Source organism: Notolepis coatsorum, assembly GCF_963971535.1.
Source record: "Notolepis coatsorum genome assembly, chromosome: 10".
Classification (NCBI taxonomy): domain Eukaryota; kingdom Metazoa; phylum Chordata; class Actinopteri; order Aulopiformes; family Paralepididae; genus Notolepis; species Notolepis coatsorum.
The window spans coordinates 24,708,655-24,732,514 of NC_140174.1; the positions used below are offsets into that span (position 1 = coordinate 24,708,655).

General features: G+C 46.5%; 1 protein-coding gene across 1 annotated transcript in view; it reads right to left on the reverse strand.

The window, feature by feature from the left end:
• The window catches only part of capn15 (calpain 15), a gene marked incomplete at its 5' end in the record, with an annotated part of 132,473 nt that extends 112,478 nt beyond the window's left edge, over positions 1–19,995 (reverse strand). Inside the window, one exon of the mRNA XM_084322971.1 lies at positions 19,811–19,995. Within this exon, the coding sequence (XP_084179097.1) occupies positions 19,811–19,995 (185 nt within the window). The remainder of the gene's footprint in view (positions 1–19,810) is intronic.
• Positions 19,996–23,860: the final 3,865 nt, after the last annotated feature.

Sequence of the window (23,860 nt, forward strand, 5' to 3'; positions counted from 1 at the left end):
AACCCAGATTCGGCTCAAACAAGGGACTAAACACGTTTCGCAATTATGCCACATCAATGTGGAACGCCCTACCCAAAGCTGTAAAGGAATGTGAATCACTACCCACTTTCAAAAACACTCTCAAAGAACACCTACGGGAGACTGCAATTCGAAACTGGCCCCTACAAATGTCCTAGCCCAGTTGTACAGTAAATGACCAAGTATGGCTTTGTCAGTATTCCAATGTACAGTGTACAGTGTCCTCCCCCCCCCTTTATTTGATTATCATAAAAACGTGTTTTCTATACAGAGATATCGACATCGGTAAATATCGGTATCGGCCAGAACAGCAATATTAATATCGGTTATCGGTATCGGCCACAATTTTCACATCGGTGCATCACTATCTGTATGTCATGTATGTCATATATGTTATGATGAATTGAAAATGGGGGACCCTGATGTAAACAAGACGAAAGTCTTTCTCTGGTCTGCATCCCCTTAACAATTGTATGTATTGAGTTGTACTGTACTGTACCCATTCTGCAATCTGTTAATAAACTTTTCACTTTGAGTGCCAGCAGGGGGCGCTAGAATTAGCACTTGAGTGCCAGTGCTCTATTCAATGAGAGGGCGAGCACATTTGCGAACGCATAAACTATATCTTAAATTATGGCTATGTGTCTAATACGCCCGTCACTTATCAATGACTTGCTTGCAGTCAACATATACAAAACGGATTGTTATTTCATCGGTACATTTCCGTTTTATACCATTTAGAAAAACGCTCGTTTTTGGAAATAAATAATAATAATAAAAAAAAAAAAAAACGATTAAATAACGAGATTTCTCGTCCTTGGCACTCAACGCATGGCAAGATTTCTCGTGGCTGGCACTCAAAGTGTTAAAGTAGTGATTGCAGAAGTTTTTTTAGTCGATGGAGGACAATTTGGCACCAAACCAGCCACTGTGTGTGGAAGTGAAAAAAGAAGCCAGAAAGAACAGGGATGATAGTGATACCAAAACAGAGGGATGGGAGAAGACAGGAGAGGAGGAGGAGGAGGAGGAGGAGGAGGAGGAGGAGGAGGAGGGCGTAGTCAGCCAAATAGGGATGACAGGTCGGGTGGAGTTAAGGCTAAGGTCGCTAAGGGCTGGAGGCGGTGGAGCCACGGGAGCGTACACCAGGCCGCCTGGCTGCGCTCCACAGCCGGCACGCGGGCGTGCGATGGAGCGAGCAGAGCGCCGCCGGCTCTCCCCCCCCCTCCCCTCCCTTGCCGCAAGACATTTGGCCTTTGTGTGACAGTCATTAGCGCTGCCTTTCCAAGGTTGGCCTCGAGCCCGGTGGCCGAAGAAAAGGCGTGCTACTCTCCTTGGCCACAGGGGGCACAGTGTGGTTCTGTCTTATTCATTTAAAACACAAAAGGCGCCATCACCACTACCCATCTTTGAATGCGTTTGTAACGTGACTCCTTTTGTTTGCGGTTATGCTATTATTTTGTTTGGTATTTCGTCCGCTGTGTGCCGTCACTCTCTCGTCGCCTTGCTGTAATATTCTCCCACGGTGTATTCCGTCTGTCAAATATCCATCCAACCTCCCATCCCTTTTCTCCAGAGAAGTTTGCCTTTTGTCATTGCATTTATATTTAGTCATTTAGCTGATGATTGTATCCAAAGCGACTTACAAGTTCTGTACAACAAGTCAGCAGGAAGTGTACAACTCGTCAAACAGTGTTGAACTTGAGTGCTACAGTCTTGAGTGCATAGTATAGACAGTAGTATAGAGTGCAGTTACATATTAGCATAGTATGCAGGGGTGTAAAAAGTACCCAGAAATTATACTTAAGTGAAAGTATGGGTACTGTCTCAAAATCTTACTCAAGTAAAAGTCAGAGTATCTGGCTAAAACACACTTGAGTAAAAGTAAAACATTTTCTACTTTTAAATGTACTTAAGTACTAAAAAGTAAAAGTAAAAACTTGTTTTATTCCCGGGGGAATGAAATGTTCCGTTTCTTCCTCTTCATCACTCGTACTATCGTTTGTGCCCATATTCTGTAGCTTGTCACTCTGACGGTCTATTCTTCTAATAGCAGGGGTTTAAAAGATCCCCGCTTTCTAGCCTTGCACAAGGACAAATCAGCATTGGTATGGGCGGGTTAATTTTCCATTGATGGGGATTTGATTGGCTGTTTTTAAATAAAGTGCGGCCGCAGGATTAATAACGTTATTTCGGCCAGAGAAACAAATATACTAATTAAAATGGTTAGACCTGCGAGATTTGTACTTTGTAGGTCTGCATTTTAAATTTAAGGAGTAAAAAGTATGTTTTTTTTTCTCTGAAATGTAATGGAGTAAAAGTACAAGTATACAAACCTAATAATACTCGAGTAAAGTGCAAATCCCCAAAAACAGTACTTAAGTATTGTAACAAAGTACAATTACTCAAGTATTTTACACCGCTGATAGTATGTAGTAGTATAGGCAAGGTAGATTACTTAGTAGCAAAGTGCATAATAGTAAAAGACTATTAGTAAAAAGAAAAGAAAGTTAGTATTTTCTCTTTTTTTCAGATATTAATTGAAGTAGTGTGTTTTTAGTTGACAACAGACAATTTGGCTGGTTTCAGCTGTCCTGACTGTGGTGGGAAGTCTGTGAGTGAGGACCAAGAATAGCCTGCTTTGCTTGTAAAGAAGAATTTGTTCTCAAACCGACCTCATCATGGTTGAATTAAACGTTTATTTAATAAAATACTGCAAACCAGCCGGTTATGGTTCCTAACATTACTCCCTTGTCGACTCGCCCACTTCACTTGTTCAGATAAGATGAACCATTATTTTTTACCACAGAGTCTCAAATCAATACACACACTTCCCGACCTTTTTCAACCTTTTAATAATAAATAACACCCGATCTGTGGTGTGGAAGGAACAGAATAGGAGGAGAGTGTAATTGAAAATTGGATGTCAAATCGTCAATGCCACACTGCTATGGAGTACAACAGAAGAAAAGGAAGGAATCTCCGCGTCTCCGTCCGTTAGTCCTTTGCATATCTCGAGAACTGTTCGCCCGACCACCTTCACGTTTTGGCGGGTATATTGCTGAGAATTAGTGATGCACCGATGTGAAAATTGTGGCCGATACCGATAACCGATATTAATATTGCTGTTCTGGCCGATACCGATATTTACCGATGTCGATATCTCTGTATAGAAAACACTTTTTTATGATAATCAAATAAAGAGCTATTTTCCAAAACGCATACTTTTTTTACTTTTGTAACTTATTTTCAGAAATGACTGATATTTTGAAACTATTTAAGGCCAAAACATGTATAAAAATAAATAAATAAAAAAAAAGAAATTATATCGGCCCTATCTTGATATCGGTCCGATACCGATGTGTAAAAAAACGGCCATATCGGCCGATATTATATCGGCGGCCGATATATCGTGCATCACTACTGAGAATCCAAGGGAGTGCAGTGTTGAATTTGGTGCCGTGGTGGCGCTACAACAACTAACTTTACGCATATCTCAGGAACAGGTCATCCGTTCGACTTCATACTTGGCGGGTGGTGTATTGCCGAGGACTCAAGGGAGTGCAATGTCAAATCGTGGTGCCATTTGGCCATATGGTGTCACTGTAACCACAAACTTTACGCTTTGGCCTGTAAACTAAGGAAACCGATTGTTTTGTGTGTGTGTGTGTGTGTGTGTTCAGATTCAAATGAGACTTGAGATCAGACTTGTTTATTTGTCACAGCCACATGAACAAATGAAACACCTTTGTGTTTTGCCTATTTGTGGTAGGGGGTGGGTGGGATCAGACCGCTGCCTGACAGTCTGGCCAACTTCACACTGTTGCTGAGGACCCAAGGGAGTGCAGTGTCAAGTGTGAAGTCAATTGGATGAGCGGTTTTTGAGAACGCTGCAAGCAGCCATACCGGCGCATTCTCTAGAACGCTGCAAGCAGCCATACCGTGGTTCTCTAGAACGCAAAGGGACACACGTTGCGAAGGGACACATGCACTCTGAACGGCCATGCCGCAAACGGGCACTGCACTAGTTATGTGAAAATACGCACAGGGAGCTAAGGGGAAAAGATAGAAGTAAAGCACAAGCCTCCTCTACATTAGTCCTCTTCTCAATGCTACAAGAAACAAGATACAATTAAAAGAATGCGAATGACACCAGAGGCAATAGAATCATCCCCCCAGATATGCTCGCATTCCTCGGGGAACCAGTTAAAAGCATTTAGACAGGGCGTCCGATACATTTAGACGAGAAGCTCGGCTCTTCTCCGTCGATGAAAAGATGAAGGCGGCGGCGGCGGTCTACCGTCGGTAGGTAGGTGAGCGTTTAGGGCTGTGAATTTACGTCTCGAATAAATGTCACATAAAAAAGGCCTGTACAGCATTTCCTCTCATACCATAAACACGGTTATGTGTCAAACACTTTGAGTGTGTACAGCTAAACACAAGCAAGACCTCAGAAGACCTCCGCCTGATGCACTAATTAATTAGGCCGGGTGCTAATCCCTACGTAGCCAGTACACACACACACACACACACACACACACACACACTGCCAGGGATAATTAGCCGCAGGCTAGCCCTCTAGGCAAAAGGTTATGCAACCGTAGCGCCGGTGGAAGCGATGCCCCATTAGGGAAGGGCTGGCCGCAGGGCTACCTGGCTCATCGTCGAGTGTGTCGTTACCATGCCTGGCTCCCCAGGGGAGGCAGCTCCTAGTTAATAATACAGGCGATCCATACCGTGGCAGGGCCGAGGTTGAACCCGCCGTCGCTGGGACACTGACACGGCAGGATCCGACAACAGAAGAGTACACGCTTCTGCTGGGAGAGGCTTTTTGTTTGGCCCTGCCTGCCGCAGTGCGAGAGGAGTGGGAAGTGTGTTTTTTCCCAGAGCCACGACGAATATAGTGATGCAGGGGGGGAACACTGGTGCAATTACTGTTGCATCTCTCCAGTAAGTACAGTATTATAACAGGCTAACTCGTGCAGTGCGGAGCACGAGATACCTAATTGGCAGATTTAATAATAGGTGATCATTCAACAGCTGCGCGGTCAGATTCATAATTGCTAAAGCACTTCAATTAAGATACTCAACAACGGCATTTAGCTCGAGTAGAGCCGTGTGAGCTGTACAGAGTTGCCTCGGCTCCGACTGGCAGAGATGCCCACCGTGTGATCAGTCGGCGAGCGACGCTGGCCTCTGGGCCCCGGGCCGACTGGCAGCGCGCCGTGTGAGGTGACGGGCACTAGACTGGCACTTTCTTCGGCTAATTGGCCCGCGTTACCTTCCACTTAGCTCTGCGCCTCGTCTAGAGGAGACGGCGTTGCGGCTGAAGTTTGCGCTGGCGGGGAGCGACGGGGCGTGGATATGCCATCTGCCGTGACGCCACTCTGGGTTAGCAAGGTGGCAAGAGAGCGCGTCCCTGAGGGAGGGAGGGAGGGAGGACTGGTGGAGGGAGGAGGACCTATTGGTGCTTTTTCCTCACACTTCTCACTGGCAGACAGTATGCTGGAGGGCGGCACTCAAATCGACGGGAAATGTCCTCGGATTTGACATGCTGTAAAAGAAAAAGTTGAAACTTTTAAAGATGGGGCTCCGCCAGACTCCGCCGAGAGCAACAGGGATGAGATGAGCCTTCTCTTTTTTACTAATTCTGTACCACACTCTGACAGACTTTTTTTTTAATTATTCTATTGTTTTACACTTTTTCTCCCATCCCCCAATTTTGTCACTATGCCAATTCCGCCCTGGTCTCTGCACTGCCTTACTGTCTGGGGAGGGTGTAGGTAGGCACCGGGCGCTTCTTCTCACCTGACGGCTAGGAGTTTCCCCCACATCCCCTCCCTGCTGAACAGGTGCACCGAGTTGCTATTGTAACGACTAGGACTCGTACGCCCCACCAGATTCCCACCCGTGAACACTGATGGTTATGTTCGTCCGACCAAGCCGGCGGTACCGCTGACACCGGGATTTGAACCCTGGGTCTCTGCGGTGGTAGGCGAGTGCTTAGGCCTCTAGACTAACCGTCCTTAACCTTCTGCAGTGTGGTAGTGAAAGCATTAATGCTCTGTAGTGTGGTAGTGAAAGGGTTAACCTTCTGCAGTGTGGTAGTGAAAGCATTAATGCTCTGTAGTGTGGTAGTGAAAGGGTTAACCTTCTGCAGTGTGGTAGTGAAAGCATTAATGCTCTGTAGTGTAGTAGTGAAAGGGTTAACATTCTGTAGTGTAGTAGTGAAAGGGTTAACCTTCTGTAGTGTGGTAGTGAAAGGATTCACCTTCTGCAGTGTGGTGGTGAAAGCATTAATGCTCTGTAGTGTAGTAGTGAAAGGGTTAACCTTCTGTAGTGTGGTAGTGAAAGCATTAATGCTCTGTAGTGTAGTAGTGAAAGGGTTAACATTATGTAGTGTAGTAGTGAAAGGGTTAACCTTATGTAGTGTAGTAGTGAAAGGGTTAACCTTCTGCAGTGTGGTAGTGGAAGCATGCATGCTCTGTAGTGTAGTAGTGAAAGGGTTAACCTTCTGTAGTGTGGTAGTGAAAGCATCAATGCTCTGTAGTGTAGTAGTGAAAGGGTTAACCTTCTGTAGTGTAGTAGTGAAAGGGTTAACCTTCTGTAGTGTGGTAGTGAAAGCAGTAATGCTCTGTAGTGTAGTAGTGAAAGGGTTAACCTTCTGTAGTGTGGTAGTGAAAGCATTAATGCTCTGTAGTGTAGTAGTGAAAGGGTTAACCTTCTGTAGTGTGGTAGTGAAAGGGTTAACCTTCTGCAATGTGGTAGTGAAAGCATTAATGCTCTGTAGTGTAGTTGTGAAAGGGTTAACCTTCTGCAGTGTGGTAGTGAAAGCATTAATGCTCTGTAGTGTAGTAGTTAAAGGGTTAACCTTCTGTAGTGTGGTAGTGAAAGGGTTAACCTTCTGTAGTGTGGTAGTGAAAGCATTAATGCTCTGTAGTGTAGTAGTGAAAGGGTTAACCTTCTGTAGTGTGGTGGTGAAAGCATTAATGCTCTGTAGTGTAGTAGTGAAAGGGTTAACCTTCTGCAGTGTGGTAGTGAAAGCATTAATGCTCTGTAGTGTAGTAGTGAAAGGGTTAACCTTCTGCAGTGTGGTGGTGAAAGCATGAATGCTCTGTAGTGTAGTAGTGAAAGGGTTAACCTTCTGTAGTGTGGTAGTGAAAGCATGAATGCTCTGTAGTGTAGTAGTGAAAGGGTTAACCTTCTGTAGTGTAGTAGTGAAAGGGTTAACCTTATGTAGTGTAGTAGTGAAAGGGTTAACCTTCTGCAGTGTGGTAGTGAAAGGGTTAACCTTCTGCAGTGTGGTAGTGAAAGGGTTAACCTTCTGTAGGGATGGGTACCTTTCACATTTGAATCGATACCGGTACCCAACGGTACCTTTTTTCGGTACTTTAGTCTCAAGAAATGTAATTTACCTACCTCAGTCGTAAAAAAAAAAATCCAAACTTCAAAAAACTACAATTTCGACAGTTTTCGGCTCGTCATTGCTCCGACTGCTTTGTTGTTGAATCAAGTCAAATCCTAGGTAAGCATATATTGTGCGTGTGAACGTTGACATGAAAAGAAAAAAGTAAAAAAAGAAAAAGAAAAAAAATTAATAAAAAATATCTTTTTTAATTATTTTTTTATTTTATTTTTCAGTTTCTCACTTGATTCGATACTCGGTAGTACCGACGTATTTCGGTTCGGTACCTCAAAAGTACCGAATTCGGTACCCATCCCTAACCTTCTGTAGTGTGGTAGTGAAAGGGTTAACCTTCTGTAGTGTGGTAGTGAAAGCATTAATGCTCTGTAGTGTAGTAGTGAAAGTGCCGAAAGCCGAAAGAGCCTTTTTGACCATTTTCGGCCGATAATTATCGGCGGCCGAATATTCGGTGCATCCCTAATTTTATGAGTTAAAAAAATATTTACAAAAATAAAAAATATATATATTTTTTTTTGCAAGTTTAGTTAAATCTTAGTCAAAAAGTGCAGTCCATGTCAATAATGAGAATATATAAAAAGCAAGTTCACAAACAAAGAAATTCCCTATCCATAGTCGCTGTGGAAAAAAATAAAAATAATAAATTCCCTACCTACCCATGGCCTTAACTGACAACCAACAGGAACCAAACCATTTTTTTTAGGCCTAGTGTGGCAGTGGTAGTGAAAGGGTTAAGGCAACACCCCCCCTCCCTGAGTGTGTGTCTTCCCTCCCTCCCTCCCTCCCTCCCTCCCTCCCTCCCTCCCTCCCTCCCTCCCTCCCTTCCTTCCTTCCTTCCTTCCTTCCTTCCTTCCTTCCTTCCTTCCTTCCTTCCTTCCTTCCTTCCTTCCTTCCTTCCTTCCTTCCTTCCTTCCTTCCTTCCTTCCTTCCTTCCTTCCTTCCTTCCTTCCTTCCTTCCTTCCTTCCTTCCTTCCTTCCTTCCTTCCTTCCTTCCTTCCTTCCTTCCTTCCTTCCTTCCTTCCTTCCTTCCTTCCTTCCTTCCTTCCTTCCTTCCTTCCTTCCTTCCTTCCTTCCTTCCTTCCTTCCTTCCTTCCTTCCTTCCTTCCTTCCTTCCTTCCTTCCTTCCTTCCTTCCTTCCTTCCTTCCTTCCTTCCTTCCTTCCTTCCTTCCTCCCTCCCTCCCTCCCTCCCTCCCTCCCTCCCTCCCTCCCTCCCTCCCCCTCCCCCTCCCCCCCTCCCTCCCCTCCCTCCCGTCAGTCAGAGCGGAGATGATGAGCCAGGGTCAGACTGTGAAGGATCATCTGTAAGAGCCTCCTCTGTGATGCCAGTTAATAGTTCTGCCATCTGTATAACTCACCACTCTGACATTCACCTTTTTAGAAACCGCTTGAATCCGTAGAACACGTTTTAAATTCATTTTAAAATAGTCGCTGTTTGAAAAAAAGACTTTGACAAACTGCGCAGTACATTAGGTAGGCAGTGTTCCTGGCTAGCTAGAGAAAAGAACAAGCTAACCGATTAGCCTAATTACAGCTCATGTATTGCTTGCGTCCCCGGTGTGACATCACAAATGGCAACGTTTTAAATGTTCCATATGTCTCCTTGGATGACAGAAGGGACCGTGTTCTCCATACCTCTCCTCGTGCCTGAACCCCGACAGCCCCGTGAAGGGGAAGGACACTATGTCATGTTATATATATCCATCCGAATATACCAAATATTATATTATATATATATATATATATTCTGTATATATTCTATATACCTACTTATACCTAGGGGTGAACGATTAATCGAGTTTAAATCGAAACCGCAATTTGAAATGATGCAATTAGCAAATCAAACAAAAAAAGAATCGCAATTTTTTATTTATTTTTTTTATTTAACCAGGAAGTCCCATTGAGATACAAGATCTCCTTTGCAAGTTGTTGTTATTGTTGTAGGAACGGTTTGGGAGAGGGAGGTAAGGGGTTTTAGATTGTGTGTTGTGAAGTTTAGACTTCAGAGAGGGAGAGTAAAGTACAGAAAAAAAAGGTACCGTTGGGTACCGGTATCCATTCCCAGGTAAAAAGAAACATTTTCAGGCTCGGCGTCCCGAACAGACCCACCGCGTAGGCCAGATGCAAGCCGCATTTTACAATAAACCTCTGTGGGGCTGCTTAAACGTTCTTATTATAATCGCAATCGCAATATCTGTCAGAAGAATCACAATTCGATTATTTCCCATTATTATCGTGCAGCCATATTATACACCTGCATATAACTCTATGATAGCATGTACAATAATGCTATATATACCGTATATATTTGTTTGTACCGTAAATATATATCTATCCACATCTGTCTGTACATACCTGCATATAATCCTTTTTACATATCTGTAGAGATAGTGATACTAGGCCTATATCTATACATATCCCTTACCTACTTACTAGTTACGCTGCTGGCCAGTATGACTTACTACCATAGTCTTTATACCTGTATCACTGTACATATTACCACTACAACTCTGTACATCCGATTAGCACTACACTCAGTAGTACTAATCTATATATTTTATACCCAGTTTAATCACCTGTACATTGTATATTACTATTGCACTTTACTGGTTGGATGCCAAATTTATATTCGTTGTACTGTACAATGATGACAATACATTTGAATCTAATCTCATCTAAATGTGGACCGTCACGTCTTCAGTAGGGATGGGTTATGGGTACCTTTCACATTTGAACCGGTACCGGTACCGGTACCTGTGAATCGATACCGGTACCCAACGGTACCTTTTTTCGGTACTTTAGTCTCAAGAAATTTAATTTACCTAGCTCAGTCGTAAAAAAAATCCAAACTTCAAATAACTACAATTTCGACAGTTTTCGGCTCGTCATTGCTCCGACTGCTTTGTTGTTGAATCAAGTCAAATCCTAGGTAAGCATATATTGTGCGTGTGAACGTTGAAAAAAGTAAAAAAAAAAAAAAAAAAAGTTTAAAAAAAAGTTAAAAAAAAAAGAAAATTATAAAAAATGTATTAGACTCGGTAGTATCGACGTGTTTCGGTTCGGTACCTCAAAAGTACCGAATTCTGTACCCATCCCTAGTCTTCAGGTGGAGTCCCGCGGTCAGACAGACTGCTCGTCTCGTGTCGCTGAGGCGTGAAGCATGTGAACTCCAGCGTGTGGACTCTGCTCAGTTTGATTCAGAGGCAGAGCGCCGAGAGATCCATCTTCCCGACAGGCTGAGGAATGGGAGGAAAGAGGTGACGTTTCTGGACGGAGAGCTGGGCGTCACGACAGCGGAGCGTAGACCTGCCGCGTGGCACGGCGCCGAGACTCGGGTGACATGATACGGAGGGTTTGGTGACGGGGAAGCCTCGGGAGACGGACGCAACGAGATAATTGGGGGGAGATTTAGCGGAGTGACGGGGGAGCCTTCTTCTTTCTTTTTTTTTTAAAGAGGTGACAGTGGCTCAGGAGGTCGAGAGCAGTCGACTGGCAATCCGGAGGTTCCCGGGTTCAATTCCCGCTCCTCCCGGGCAGCGTGTCGATGTGTCCTTGAGCAAGACACTTAACCCCCTAATTGCTCCCGATGAGCAGGTCGGCACCTTGTATGGTTGCCGCCGCCGTCGGTGTGTGAATGTGTGAGTGAATGGGTAAAATGTGAGGAACCAATTGTAAAGCGCTTTGGATAAAAGCGCTATATAAAAAAGCAGCCATTTACCATTTAAAAGGAGAAGACATTGAAATACTTTCTGGGGCGACTGACTACAGGTTTACAAACAGCAACACTTCGTAGCACTAAAAGCGCCTACGAGATACAAAAGATCCTTTTAACGCCTGTCCTTGGGCCATGAAAAGCCCACTAACAGACATACTGAGAGCCTCTGTCCCCCCTCCCCCCCTCCCTCCCTCCTACCTCCCCAATTTCAAAAGATATTCCTCTCTTATGCAACTGGAACATCACCAGGGCCGAGGTCAACAAGTTAAAGCCAACAGGAACATCACCAGGGCCGAGGTCAACAAGTTAAACTGGAACATCACCAGGGCCGAGGTCAACAAGTTAAACTGGAACATCACCAGGGCCGAGGTCAACAAGTTAAACTGGAACATCACCAGGGCCGAGGTCAACAAGTTAAACTGGAACATCACCAGGGCCGAGGTCAACAAGTTAAACTGGAACATCACCAGGGCCGAGGTCAACAAGTTAAAGCCAACAGCGACGCCGTAAAAAACAATGTGGGACTTTGTTTCAAAGCCAGGCCATGTGTCAGGAATGATGCAATACGGATCTGGATCCGTTTATCCTCTTCCGTGTGACTCCAAGGGTGTAGGTTTGATCTGGAAAGTGGTCGGGACTCAAATGGGAGGACAGTACATAAGACTACTTTTTTCTCTTTTCTTTTTTTTTTCCTCTTGCTATTAATCTGACACGGCAGCTAGCCATCTATTAACCTGACACAGCAGCTGGCTATCTACCTGACACGGTAGCTGGCATATCTATTAACCTGGCACGGTAGCTGGCATATCTATTAACCTGGCACGGTAGCTGGCTATCTACCTGACACGGTAGCTGGCATATCTATTAACCTGGCACGGTAGCTGGCATATCTATTAATCTGACACGGCAGCTAGCCATCTATTAACCTGACACAGCAGCTGGCTATCTACCTGACACGGTAGCTGGCATATCTATTAACCTGGCACGGTAGCTGGCATATCTATTAACCTGGCACGGTAGCTGGCATATCTATTAACCTGGCACGGTAGCTGGCATATCTATTAACCTGGCACGGTAGCTGGCATATCTATTAACCTGGCACGGCAGCTGGCATATCTATTAACCTGGCACAGTAGCTGGCATATCTATTAACCTGGCACAGCAGCTGGCATATCCATTAACCTGGCACGGTAGCTGGCATATCTATTAACCTGGCATGGTAGCTGGCATATCTATTAACCTGGCACGGCAGCTGGCTATCCATTAACCTGGCACGGCAGCTGGCTATCCATTAACCTGGCACGGCAGCTGACTATCCATTAACCTGGCACGGCAGCTGGCTATCCATTAACCTGGCACGGCAGCTGGCTATCCATTAACCTGGCACGGCAGCTGACTATCCATTAACCTGGCACGGCAGCTGGCTATCCATTAACCTGGCACGGCAGGTGGCTATCTATTAACCTGGCACGGTAGCTGGCATATCTATTAACCTGGCACGGCAGCTGGCTATCCTTATAACTTGTGCAATATTGAAATGTTTGTGCAAAAGGGCAACTTGTAATCTATTCCAGCACTTTACAATTCAAGTGCAATAAAATTTGCACATTAGCACTCTGGAACAAACACCAGTCACTTTAACACTTGGTACCTAAAACACTTTAAACGTATAGTCTCCCTATGTCCCAGTTTGTCTCGCCACGTCACACATAGTGTGTTGTCATTGTCCGTCTTATTTATCGTCTGTTCTTGTGGTTATGAAGTTTGTGACGTTTAGTATATAGTACATGCACTGCCGTCTGTTCTTGTGGTTATGAAGTTTGCGTACATTCGTGATTCGTCTGATCTGTTAACACTTTAAGGACCAGCCACGAGTTTATACGTGTTACGGTGCCATGCGTTGTGGACCAGAGCCACGAGTTAACTCGTGGCGAGTCGTTATTGTTTTATTCCATATTAATAACGCTATTAACGTCCCCGATCGACTTGCAGGACCTACCCGCATATTTGATTTTCGAAACATGCAATACCGGCCAGATCCGCTTAGGGGCGCCATCGCTCCACTGCAGTATCATTGAGGGCGATTGAAAAAAGAGTCTACCGGCACGGCACCATAACGTTATGGCCTACTGAGGCGCAGACGAGATGCCGGTCTGTTTCGACTCATCTCCAGCTCTCCTCGTTCTCCTTTTCCGTGTGCCGTTGTTCAGTGAATAAGGCACTCAAAGACACTCACACAGCTGCACGAGACAAGATCAAATCAAACAGACACCAATAGGAACTCTGTTTCTCGTCCACTGTGGGAATGTGAGGGAGTTAACCCTTTGGGGAGCCGATGACACGACATTTGGAATATCTTATCTCGTTTAAAGAAAGCATATGCAATTGATATCAAATTAGTGGTGGGGACAGTTTTAGGTCAGCGGAAACGTGGCAGGGACATTATCCCCACTGGCCTGCCCATAAATTACGGCCCACGTATGAATCCGACTTTCAAAAACATCCCACCGCCATTCGCAACGAGTCAAAGTTCATCTCGTCTGGCATTTAAGACAGGTTGAGATCGAGATGGCCAAAAACGTGATACGATCCAAGCGGGATAAGGTCGTAGATTATCATCTACATAAAAAAGAATCCAGCTCTTGTCGTACCTACAGCGTAAAGGAACGGGGGGGGGGGGAGGCCTTCAGCAGCGGGAAGCAAACGTGGAGCGAGAACAAAGCGGCGGCTCCTGGCCTCTGTGGCCGCGACCCTCTGTGAATATTTCACGACTGGTGCTTATTTTTTTTTGACAGGTGAATCTGTCAGCGGTGGAGAGGCAGTCAGGCAGCCGTTTGAATCTTTAAACAGAGGAAACCGTCTGGGTTTCAGCATAGAGACGGTAGAGCAGAGAGCCGGGACGGGGGTTTGTACAGGAAACTGTGGACTCTGAGAGGAGGAAGAGGAAGGAGAGGTACCGGCGGGGACGCAGTGCGCAGTGCTGACAGAGCCTGGAGGACAGCAGCACTGCACTGTTATTATTGTGACATTACTAGTCACCTTTAAAGGTCTCATATTATCCTCTCGTTTCAATAATTTTTATATAGGATTCTGTGGTCCCCCAAAAGGTGTAGTTGAATGTATATTTCAATTCACATTATGCATTCTAGCATACCTACCCCTCTGCTTCAGTCCTGTGAATATGAATTTAAGATCCAGCAATCTCGCCTAAAATGTTGTCGGAAGCATATTGTGAACCAACCGAATAGTTTCAAAATATCAGTAATTTCTGAAAATAGGTTACAAAAGTAAAAAAAAAGTATGCGTTTTGGAAAATAGCTCTTTATTTGATTATCATAAAAAAGTTTTTTCTATACAGAGATATCGACATCGGTAAATATCGGTATCGGCCAGAACAGCACTATTAATATCGGTTATCGGTATCGGCCACAATTTTCACATCGGTGCATCACTAGTACTGACAGAAGCTGGAGGGCAGCAGCACTGTACTGACAGAAGCTGGAGGGCAGCAGCACTGTACTACTGACAGAAGCTGGAGGGCAGCAGCACTGTACTACTGACAGAAGCTGGAGGGCAGCAGCACTGTACTACTGACAGAAGCTGGAGGGCAGCAGCACTGTACTACTGACAGAAGCTGGAGGGCAGCAGCACTGTACTACTGACAGAAGCTGGAGGGCAGCAGCACTGTACTACTGACAGAAGCTGGAGGGCAGCAGCACTGTACTACTGACAGAAGCTGGAGGGCAGCAGCACTGTACTACTGACAGAAGCTGGAGGGCAGCAGCACTGTACTGACAGAAGCTGGAGGGCAGCAGCACTGTACTGACAGAAGCTGGAGGGCAGCAGCACTGTACTGACAGAACCTGGAGGGCAGCAGCACTGTACTGACAGAACCTGGAGGGCAGCAGCACTGTACTGACAGAACCTGGAGGGCAGCAGCACTGTACTACTGACAGAAGCTGGAGGGCAGCAGCACTGTACTACTGACAGAAGCTGGAGGGCAGCAGCACTGTACTACTGACAGAAGCTGGAGGGCAGCAGCACTGTACTGACAGAAGCTGGAGGGCAGCAGCACTGTACTGACAGAAGCTGGAGGGCAGCAGCACTGTACTGACAGAAGCTGGAGGGCAGCAGCACTCAATCCTTCCGAAAACAAGGACTCACAAAATAAGAGCTGTATTTCCCCCACAGGGCTGACCTTCGATATTTTCTTTTTGGAATTCGAAGCTTCGGGGGCCGAGATTGGATTTTAATTCGTGCCGGGACTTGTACAGCACTTTGTTCAACTTTGTCAGTGCTGTAAAGTTTAAACCTTTTTAAAATCTTAGACAAACTAAACACTTTGCTTCCATGAAATATTGTAAGCCGTCATTTGAGGCTTTATAAAAGCAGCACAATGAACACAAATCTGTCAGTGCAGAGTCCGACCTCATCTTAAATAACAAACAGCATTGCTCGTTGTAATTAACAAAGAGAGGCAGTTGATTTTGCAAAATTTTTTAAATAAATTATATATATTTATTTTATTTAATTTTTTTACATAATCGAATTTTATTTTCATATTCGAATCCCATGCCCATCGAACGAAGCTTCGAAGTATTTAAGACAGCCCTAATTTCCCCGCTCTTACCCCACAAATTCAACAATTATTGGGGGGGGGAAATATCATTGGGCCATTAAAGTGTCTCCAGCTCACTGGCTTCTACTCTAGATCTAGATCTTGGCCACAGCGAGGCGTTCTGCCCGAGGTGCCAATCATCTAGTTTGGCTTTCTCTCGTTCGCGCGAAGAAGAATGCCTACATTAACACATGCTGCCACCATGTGTGTGATCCCATCTCTCCGACCGGATGGGAAGGAGGATGCTCAGCATATGCTACAGATTTCCATGGCAACAAGAGGGAGAACCTGGAATCGTGTCAGTAGCAAATGCCGATAGGGCTTAATATATTCTCTCTCAGTCACAGTCGATGGAGGCGGCGCGCGTGCGTGCGTTGGCTCTGGAACCGTCCTGACGCGGCCCTCTCTCTCTCCTCCCTCCCTCGGTCGAGACGGGCGGGCGGGCAAGCGAGGGAAGATGACGCGTTGAAACAATCGAGACATAAACACGGCCAGGGAGCATTGCTCGCCAAATCCGAGTGGACCTGTTTTAATCCAATTAGCGGGAGGAGGGAGCCAGCGGTATATGGAGCCCCGGTAAACGCCGCCATCCATCACGCCGGGACAGCGGAGAGACACTGAGACCCGCTCGAGGGAGAGCAGGCATTGACTTTAAAGAGGGGGGAGAGCAGAGGGCCTCCCCCTAGGCCATGTACGTACGGCCCGACGCACAGGATGCACTAATTGACCGTATTCACGCGGTGAGCGTTCGCGGCTTGGGATTCCTTTCCACCCTGTTCCAGTGAGAAGAGTGTGCATATTGTTGAGAGGTGGGAATCACCGGCCTATAATTAGGGATGTGTACCGAATTCGGTTCTTTTGAGGTACCGAACCGAAACACGTCGGTACTACAGAGTATCGAATCAAGTGAGATACCAAAAAAATTAAATAAAAAAAAAATGTTTTACCTTTTTTCTTTTCATGTCAACGTTCACACGCACAATATATGCTTACCTAGGATTTGACTTGATTCAACAACAAAGCAGTCGGAGCAATGGCAAGCCGAAAACGGTCGAAATTGTAGTTATTTGAAGTTAGGATTATTTTTTTCACGACTGAGGTAGGTAAATAAAAAATGTTTAGACTAAAGTACCAAAAAAGGTACCATTGGGTACCGGTATCGATTCACAGGTACCGGTGCCGTATCGGTTCAAATGTGAAAGGTACCCATCCCTACCTATAATGCGGCATTTTTGCACGTTAGCCAAAAGCGGAGCAAAGGTTGCTATGAGATGCCCCGTGTCCATAACAGTTTACACACAACCCTGGTCCGTGTTCTAAATGTTTGGTTCACTCACAGCAGGGTTGCTGTCCCATTCAGTACACAGACACTAGCCCAAATGACTCACCACTGGGCAAAGAAGCCGGATTGGAATTACACACAACAAGGACAGGCCTGTTTTTACAAGACGCCCCGTTTCTGAGGGTAAACTCTGTACAAGAAGAACGGCCGGGTTTAGGCTGGACTCACAGCGCTCTTGTTGTTTCTATATTTCATGCTTGGTCACGGCTCAGCAAGGCTTGCCTAACCTCGTTAGGCTCACGCAGAAGTGTGAGTGAGAGAGAGAGAGAGGGGGAGGGAGGGAGGGAGAGAGAAAGAGAGAGGGGGAGGGAGGGAGAGAGAAAGAGAGAGGGGGAGGGAGGGAGAGAGACAGAGGGGGAGGGAGTGAGAGAGGGGGGGGGGGATAGAGACAAGAGAGAGAGACAGAGAGAGAAAGAAAGAGACAAGAGTGAGAGAGAGAGAAAGAGAGAGGCAGAGAAGAGACCATGCTCTAATCACTATTGCTTCAAAAAAACCTGTGTTGTCACAGTGTCGTTGTGTTTCTGTGTGTGACCCTAACTGATCCTCAAAACGGTGTTATTAGAGGTTGGTGTGTGTGTGTGTGTGTGTGTGTGTGTGTGTGTGTGTGTGTGTGTGTGTGTGTGTTTCTGCATGAATCCCGAGCTCTGCTGACTGAGCCTGGAGTCTGATTGGTGATGGAGGCAGAGGCTTGTTGCCATGGGGATGAACACCATGATGAAGAGTTGACTGTATGATACAAACCTGCACTGACAGGGTGAAACTACACTCGTGTTGATCACTCCTATGACAGCGGCCGCCATGGAAAGAACCGGCCCCCTGGAAATGTGAGACTCCGCGGCGGGGGGGGGGGGGGGAGAAAACGTGAAACCGACGAAGGCCCTGGCCGGTAAACGGGAGGCGACAGCGAGGAGGAGAGCATTGGCGGCGGCGAGCGGGAGTCAAGAAAGATGAAAGGCCTACGACGGGAGACCGATGCTGAATAAATAATGACATCCATTGTGAGGGAATTTGACCGGGGCCCTATGAAAATCAATAACTAACAACCGGACCATGATGCCCCAAGTGACTCAGCAATAATATACTTCAACACACCGCGGAGGCGCTCAATATGAACTGCCTGTTCTCGTTCCGGGAGACGCGACGCACAAATATAAAACGGGAAAAACTGATGGAAAACGGGCTCGATTCAATAAATGATCCGTGCACCGTGACTAGGGGTGTGCGGCGCCTGACCTTTCCCAACACTGGTGTGCGTTACTCCTCTCTCCTATCCGGAAACGCACTTCTTAACGAGTGTTTTTTCGAGGGCACAGAGAGAAAGCACAGTTCATCTTTTATGTACGGAAAAAAGTAAGTAAATAAGTAACCCGCTCTTATTGTCAACAGGCGATAGAAGGACAGGGCGGCACTTCTTTGCTTCCCTCAGTGTTGACAGTAACGAATGACTCAATGAATCAGGAGGCTATGAATCACAGCTTTGGGACAATTGATCCGACACAGCATGCGTGCAGCTCAGGGATAATCAGCCGCTGATTTTTCAGCCCCATCGATACGGACGACATCTGTCTTTCTAATAAAGATGGGAAAGCGAGCGTCTCTCTGGAATCACTCGACGGTTTCTCAAACGCTAGATAGTCAAGTCAAGACTGTCAAGTGTTCCTTTATTAGGGCGTACTAGGTCATAGTTACAGATCCACCACACAACACTGCCACTAAAGCCAATGGAGAGGTTGAATGTTTGCAGGATTATTATTATTATTATTATTATAATTATAAATGTTTTAATACTGGACGACAACTCAGTTACAAAACAGTTACGGATGGGCGTTGGGATTGGTGAGGAGGTCCCTACCATCTGCACAGAACCAGCCATCGGTTGGTGGACACGGCGCTTTGACCAGGTCAAACAGCGCCACCATGCTGCCTCGTGTAGCACTGCGTGGCACGGAAAACAAGGTTCTCGGGGAGCTCTGCGCATGGCAGCGTAACCCATCCGCTTAATCGCCCCCGGACCGCTTTCCGTCGTGCTGGCGGCGGTTGGGTCAATCTATTTGTCCAGGGCAAAGCCACTAAAGCCTTGCCTAAAATGTAGCGTGTAGAGCTGTGGGGTTAGGAACCGAGGGGTTGGGATTTGGGCTTACAAATCCAGCTTAGCCAGATTTCGGTTGCATTGTAGGGAAAACATTTAAAAGAAAAAGCTTGGGCTTTTGATTAGATAACATCTGATTAAAAAAAACTGTGGATTTGACCCAACGGCCTCTGTGACTTTTATGAATACGTGGTGAGCTTTTCTTTCAATAGGGCTGAAATCTGTGAAACATTAGACTACAGTACGCGGACGACGGTAGTAGAAGTGTCTCAAGTGAACTACGCAAGGGATTCAGATGGTCTCGCATTACATACATACAAAGAAAAACACACCGCTCAAAAGACTGGGAGGGGGGGCAAAGACAACACCCATCATGAGGCAATTGTCAAAATAAACCCTTGTACCCCCTGTCCCTGATGCGCTCACACCCTCGCCGCTCCCAGTGACAGCGTCCCCGTGTAACACAACCCAACGGCCCATTACTCTCTCCGCCGCCCCCAAACCGCCCCCACACCCCGGGCCAGCGTCCCCGGGCGCAGTCATCCGAGAGAGCGAGAGAGAGAGAGAGAGAGAGAGAGAGAGAGGCGCCAGCTGGCCCCCCGGCTCTTACCTGCGCTCTCTGTGCGGCAGCGGGGCCTGCTGCTGGCGGGTGATGAACGTGGTGCCCCACACCGGGCTGCTGTGGCTGTTCCGGAGCCAGCCCATGGGTGGCGGCGTCGACGCCGGGTAGGGCCCGCTGCGGAAGCCGTGGTCCGACTCGGTCTCCGCGGTGAGAGACGAGGCCGAGCTCCCCATCGCCACGGCGATAGGCGACCGCCGTCCCCCTGCTACGGTTCGCTGGGGAGGGGGGGGGGGACTGAACAATCCGATGAGGGGTGGCGTGGTGGGGAGTAAGAGGTCGCTGAGGTGCCAGGAGGAGACTCCTGCTGACAATTTTCCACTTCAAAAAGGGGACAGATTTCTTTTTTTATTAAAAAGTACGAGGGGAAATCAAAAACGAGGCGAGTCCCAAAAAACAAGTGTAACTCGCAGGCAGCTAACAACTGCAGATCGGGGTGGATTTCCCACAGCGATGGAGGGGGAGAAGAAGGGTTCAATCCAAACTGTAATTGGACGCCCCGAGCACTGATTCCAATTCAGCAGCTGGCCTCTGCGAGAAAAGAAAAGAAAGAAAAGAGAACTCCTTTTCTCCGAGTAGAGAGGCTTTACAATTCCCTCCCTGATAGACTTCTAGGCTTCTCCGTTAACCCTGCATGACTTCCACCGCGGTGCCGCGGAGAGTTCCGTCCGAACTGCTTCCCGAGACGCTCCCCTGGCTCCGTTGTACACTCTCACTCTCCCGGTCCATCGGTCCTTTTGCACACAGACGAGGGCGAGACGAGAGCAGGAAGAAGAGGTGCTGCACAACACAGAGGTAACTGGGTTCCCTGTTGATCATCTCTGCATCATCAGCCAAACGGAATACCTCTGGGAGGTTTGGGGTTCAAAAAAAAAAAAAAGCAGAAAGAAAAATCTGAAAATACATCCAAAAAATACGGAATTTAATGTATGTGATCGGTTGTGTGGCTGAGAGTATAAGTAGCCCTTAAAACCACCACGACATCACGACAGGGTCCATGAAGACGGCTGATGATGATTGCATCTTGAATGATGGCGTTGACCCGATCCCGATGGCAGTCTGACCCGAGTGTCTTCAACATTCAGAGGAGATCACTGTGAACACATTTTGTTCTAATAGGTTTTGTAGAAAACGCATGCGTTGCGGTGGTCAGGGGCCGGGTGGGTGAAACACTATAGGACTCCTCCAGTACAAGTGGACTTGTATTCATGGCTCATCTTTCAGACGTCCCGCCTGGCTCACACAGCTGCTGCAGAGAGGATTACTGGAGAATCTTGCAACACCCCACTCACTGCATCATGTCTCGCGTTGGAGGAGGAAACTTCATCTTTGACCCCTTTGGGGAAGAAGAGGCTTGGCTCATGAGAGATTAGAACACTTCCGCCTCGTATGGAATTTCCAACAGCGGGGCTAATTGTCTCTAGGATTTGCTCTCGAACAAAACAAGAAAAAGAGGGGGGAGAACTTTGAAGTTTGAACGTGAACTTTGGAATCGAAGCTGAAAACAACCCAGAGATAAGCTTGTGTTTACATGATTCGAGTTTTTTTTAAAGGGGCAGTTCTCTTAACTAGAGGGAAAAAATGGGTTTATTCTGAATATCAGACTTTCCAAAACAAAACAAAACAAAAGAAAAAAGCCTGCCGACGCGAGGAAGGGAGATGATCCCACTGTCCGCTCAGAGACACACGCAGCTTAATCATTTCCGTCTGATCCCGTTGATGGGGCCGGTTGCTGTGTGCCAACAAGCAAGTCATAACCAGCCTCACTCTACACGCGAGGAGGCAGCCGAGGAGGGGAAACACAACAACCAGCACCGGGCTTACAGGCGTCAAGTGGGGCTTCATGCACTCACGTTTTAATAAGCTATATCCCGCTTTTCGGGGGGGGGGGGTTAACTCGTACTTGCATATGGCTATATCCAATTGACAATCGGGGGCGTTAATTATGAAAACGATGCGATCGGATAATAACGCAAGGCTACAAATGTATGATCGCCTGCGTGATGATAATAAATTATTAATAATGAATAACCGGCGGTGATAATAAAAGCAGGAGATCATTCAAATGACTTGACAACACAGTGCTGCTGCAACAACGCAGAATAATAACACGGTAGGTTACAGCCCACTGTCCTCAACTCTAGCGGCGGCAGCCCTGCGGTCCGTTCCTGACCACTATAACGTTACACTGCACAAAAAGATGAAAATACACACGAAAAAAAACGTCTAATCCAGGAAGGGTCTGCAGTTGCAAAAAAAAATCCCACCGTCTGCCTGCCGGGTTCATAGCCTGATCATCTCATCAGTATCAGTCCAGTGTGTTGACTTGTGACTTCATCCTCCTCCACGCTCCGGTCCCGCCGCTGTCTCCTTGGAAATAAAACATGAGTAGCACCCACCATCATACTGCAATGCTGCCCCGTCCTATAGAGGCCCCGGCATGTCTTTTATCTTGTTATCGTCGCAGCATTATATTTATATATTTTCTCTCTCTCTCCGGTCTCCGCCAGCGGGGGTTTAATTCTCCCTCTCTCTGATATAAAGTGCAGTGTGGACGAGGAGGATGCGATCTCTTCCTCCCGAGCAGCAGATTACTGTGAGTGTCAGCATCGCGCATGCGCACTAGTGTGCGGAGCTGCTGATGGGAATCTAGGAAGGCTGCATTCAAGACATCAAAAATGCCATTTTTTCAATTCATAATGAATTGTAACAAGTAAAGGGTGCAACTTGCTCCGTGCAATCCATTCTTTGTGGATCTAGCCCACAGTCCTCTCCGTGCAGGACTTACCCAATAATGAGAAAGAAGGGTGTCTTGGTGGACGTTGTTATGGTGATGAAAAGCAAGCCGAGGCTCGACAAGAAAATGCAGGTTTATTCTTGGAAGAGAAAAACCCCATTGTCAATAAGTGATTTAGGCATAGTCCACGTACGTCATTCTTTACACACAAGTGTCTACTAGCCCCAATCTCTCTGTATCTCCCAATAGCTCACCCTAATAATAATAATCTTCATTTATATAGCACCTTTAATACAGAGTGCAACTCAAAGTGCTTAACAGAGATACGTCTTCTTTAAACAAGTCAAGAAGAAACAACACAATAAGTCAAGAAAAAAACAAGAATACCACAAGGTCCAAAAAATTATAATAAACTCAAAATAAATAAATGAATGCATGCATGCAACACTCCCAGACGTACCCCACGGCGCGAAGGTAAGGAACAACTCACTAAAACCTACAATAGGAAAAAATGCACCACTGTGTGGGTTCCTCGAGGGAGAAGAAGGACAACGCAGTCTTTTATAGCATGTGCCAGAGTGAGGGGGGGGGGGGGGGGGGGGTAAAGGGTTAAATAAAAGACAGTGGATGACTGCACACATCAACCGCTCAACTGTCCCTTCAGATCACAGAGATGAGCCTTCAACTTTCCCATCCTCTCCCTCTCCCTCCATCATGTCTTCACTCTCTCTCTCTCTCTCTCCCACTCCCCATCTCTCTGCTGATCTCCTTCTCTCTCTCTCTCTCTGTGTCCCTCCCTCCCTCTCTTTCTTTCTCTCTCATTATCTGGTAATATTCATTGTACTGACAATGCACAGTTAAAAAAAATCACAGGCCTACGCTAAGCAATGACTCACATCACTGCATTTTTTTGTCTTCTGCATCATTGAAAGCAGTGGGTACACATTAGCCACACACACACACACACACACACACACACACACACACACACACACACACACACACACACACACACACACACACACACACACACACACACACACACACACACACACACACACACACACACACACACACACACACACACACACACACACACACACACACACACACACACACACACACACACACACACACACACACACACACACACACACTGCTAGTTGCTGGAGAGCTAACGGCTGGTGAACTTGAGAACTGTTAGGACTATCCGCCTCTTAATAATAAACACTGCACGGACTCTGGTGCAGTGCTTTACTATGGTTTGGACCATGTATACCATCATCACTATTACTACTACTGTC